Below are 3,355 nucleotides of genomic sequence, written 5' to 3'. Positions count from 1 at the left end.
ATGCAAAAACACAAGTGGGGCTGAATGACCGACATCTGCTGATGCAGTAAAATATCCTGACAATGTTTTAATTTTATGGTCATTTATTTCAGTTAATAAATCTACTACATCACTGTGTTAATGTTTATTTCGCTTAAATTTGATTCTAATAAAATTTTATTTAATTTGATAATATTACTGTGATTATGAATTCGTTTAACTACAATGTTTCACTTGCTTTTATCCGCTACTACGTGCAGCTTTAAAGCAATGCGGCTTGTTAATCCTGCAGAGAATGAACTAAGGCCTGAGGCATCAGTATGTAGTTATATAGCGTCAGCAAACGCACAAATTCAAATGCTGCCACCGAGCGCCCCGACGGTAAAACCAACATTCCGGTTGGGTAACCACTGTACTTGTTGACAAGTTTGGCTCTCCTTCCTTCTCATTTAAAACATTAAAGAATTCTGTAACCTTCAGAATCTTTTTTACTAACTCCTAATCATGAAGCTCTTTCTCCTGTGACAATTGCCTCTTATGAGCACAATTTTCAAATTTATTTTTGCATAACATTTTGACCTAACTAATCGGAAGCTTCACTTGTCACTTACACTTGAATACATGACATGAAAAATCTTTTCATCTACATTCTGACAGGCTTTAGTGTCATTGTGCCCATGTGGGTCACATGTAAATTGTACCAGTCAGTTGGTGCAGCCATGAATATCAAGTAATGGACAGAAAAATTAACAAATTACAAAACAATGCGATTTTTATTGGCTCATGTAGGTCCTTACGGAAAAAGGTCCCTGATATTTGTAAATAAATAAATTGCCCTGGAGCACAGGCACATTTCCTTAAGTGATGTGATTCTATAAAGGTATATAGAGATTTATACATTATATATATATATATATATATATATATATATATATATATAGAGAGAGAGAGAGAGAGAGAGAGAGAGAGAGAATTGTCATTTAACTTAACTCTAGAGCACCAGAATATATAAATATAAAACATGTATTCTAACAAGATTTGAACCATGTGTACATTTTTTTGGAAGGCTGTTACTTGATATGTTATTTATATTCATATTTGTGCATTATTTGTTATCCATATCCAACAGTGAACATCATGCTTTTTGATGCTGCCATTATATGCTTTAAATCTGAAATTTTGTTTTTAAGGACATCCAATAATGTCAGATAAAAACGTGACATTTGTGAAAGACTTTGTCATTGTTGGTTTTCCTGGACTTCATCCTAACTACTATGTCCTTGTATCTGCAGTTATGTTCTTAGTTTATGTGTGCACTTTGGTAGGAAATGGAATTTTTCTTCTTTTGTTTACAACAAACAAAACCCTTCATAAACCCATGTATTTAATTTATATAAGTCTTGTGGTATCTGATGTATTGTTCAGTACATGCACCCTACCAAAAATTATTGCTAAATATTGGTTTCAAGATGGGACCATTTCTTTTGCAGCTTGTTTTTTTCAGATGTACTTAGTGCATTATTTCGGTGCAGTCAATTCATACACACTAGCGGTAATGGCAATAGATAGATATATAGCAGTTTGCTACCCCTTTCGTTATCACCGTATTATGTCAAATAGAAATATATTAATTCTGTCCATAATAGTCTGGGTTTTTGCTCACCTTAGCATTATAATGATGATTGTTCGTGCTTATCCTCTCCCTTACTGTGGAGCCAACACCATCATACACTGCTATTGTGATCATATATCTATTACCCGACTTGCATGCACTGATAGGGCGCCTTATAGTCTTCCAGCTTTTGTTTATGCCATGGTCATATTGCTGGGATCTCTTGCAATAATTTTGTTCTCATATTTCTGCATCATTTTAGCTGTCCTACAAATATCAAGTACACAAGGGATGCTAAAGGTTTTTTCTACCTGTAGTTCTCAACTTGTTATAATAGCACTGTTCTTTTTACCCAGGTGTTTTTATTACGTAGCTGCAAACATAGGTATTACATTTAATTCTGATTTGCAAATAGCCATCGTTATGCTTTATAGCCTGCTACCTCCAATGATCAATCCTTTACTGTATAGTCTAAAAACAGAAGAAGTAAAAAAAATCCTGTTTAGTAAATTAAAAAAAAGGCCAAGTTAGCCTGACCTAAGATGAAAGATCTTAAAATATATTATAGAACATGTGGATTGAGTAACTGTATATCTTGTCTTCTCTTGTTCATACTGTAATTGGATCCACCCCTGATGTTTGACTTTAATTTGCACAAAATAAATACTAACAGGCAGAAAAAAAAAATGAAATTTAAAGAAATAATAAAATCGCCTTCAGCAGATCCTAGATTTTCAGTGGGGTTCAAATCAGGACTCTGTGGTAGCCAATTCCTATGTGAAAATTATTCTATGCCTAACCCTAGGTTATTCCTAACCCTAACCCACTATTTCACAACGTGCACTGCAACCTGAGCACAATGAACCATAGCATTGTCATAATAAAATATCACTGGAAAAATCCACGGATGGGATTTCACAGGAGGCTTGTACCGTATGCTCTGTGCATAATAGGTGCTTCTTTTTATGTGCTTCCCTTCCAATTTTTTGTTTTCTTATGCCCACACAACTGTTTTGTTCCACTCCTGGGAGTTATAGTAGAAGTGGAAATGCTCTTACCAACATTATTAACATGCAAACTCTATTGCTCTGTCTGGCCATTGCTTGTTTTTGACCATAGTTTCGGTTGCTTGAACATTTAACATTAACATTCAACATTAAGAAGCACTCCACATGCATATTATTTATTCAAATCAGGGTCAGGGTACATTTGGGCAAACCCATAACAAAAACCATAATGATCTTTTATCATCTACACACAAAAATAGGTTTTTGCCCCTATGTAGTTTTTACTTGTTGATGTTAAGACTATTGTACTATGATAATTTATGGTTTTAATTGTACTTTATTTTATTTGAGTGTAACGTAAACATACCGTTATTAAACATTTTTTCCACAGGCATGTTTTACTTGAATTGAAATTCTCAAGGAATATGTCCTTAAATTAAATTATGTTGATTTATAATTTCCCCCCTCACACATTTTTCTGCAATCCATATCAAATCACTCTGTATAGTATGTTGGATGGATAATAAATAATGTGTTTGGATTAATAAAATGTTTATTGGTTTAATTATTCCTATCATACAATTATAGTCCACTGTAACATTATGCATTGTAAATAATATGAAGCAGATTGTAATAGTTAATAATTTTTTTATTTTGTAGTAAATAAAAAGATTGACACTATATGCAACAGGTTTAGTATAAACGGGACATTTTCATCATTGATGTGCAGCAGATGAATGTGCAGCAGGTGTGTGAT

At 33.4% G+C, this 3,355-nt stretch overlaps 1 protein-coding gene across 1 annotated transcript; it reads left to right on the top strand.

Annotated features, from left to right (window-relative positions):
- Positions 1-1,180: 1,180 nt before the first annotated feature.
- On the top strand, positions 1,181-2,122 carry LOC128533150 (olfactory receptor 2AT4-like). Its single transcript, XM_053507391.1, has one exon. It carries the CDS (start codon positions 1,181-1,183, stop codon positions 2,120-2,122), a length of 942 nt encoding a protein of 313 aa, XP_053363366.1.
- The last annotated feature ends 1,233 nt before the right edge of the window (positions 2,123-3,355 follow it).

The sequence above is a fragment of the Clarias gariepinus genome, chromosome 11 (assembly GCF_024256425.1).
Source record: "Clarias gariepinus isolate MV-2021 ecotype Netherlands chromosome 11, CGAR_prim_01v2, whole genome shotgun sequence".
Lineage (NCBI taxonomy): Eukaryota > Metazoa > Chordata > Actinopteri > Siluriformes > Clariidae > Clarias > Clarias gariepinus.
The sequence above is the reverse complement of the archived record's forward strand: the minus strand, read 5'-3'. Positions and strand labels throughout refer to the sequence as shown.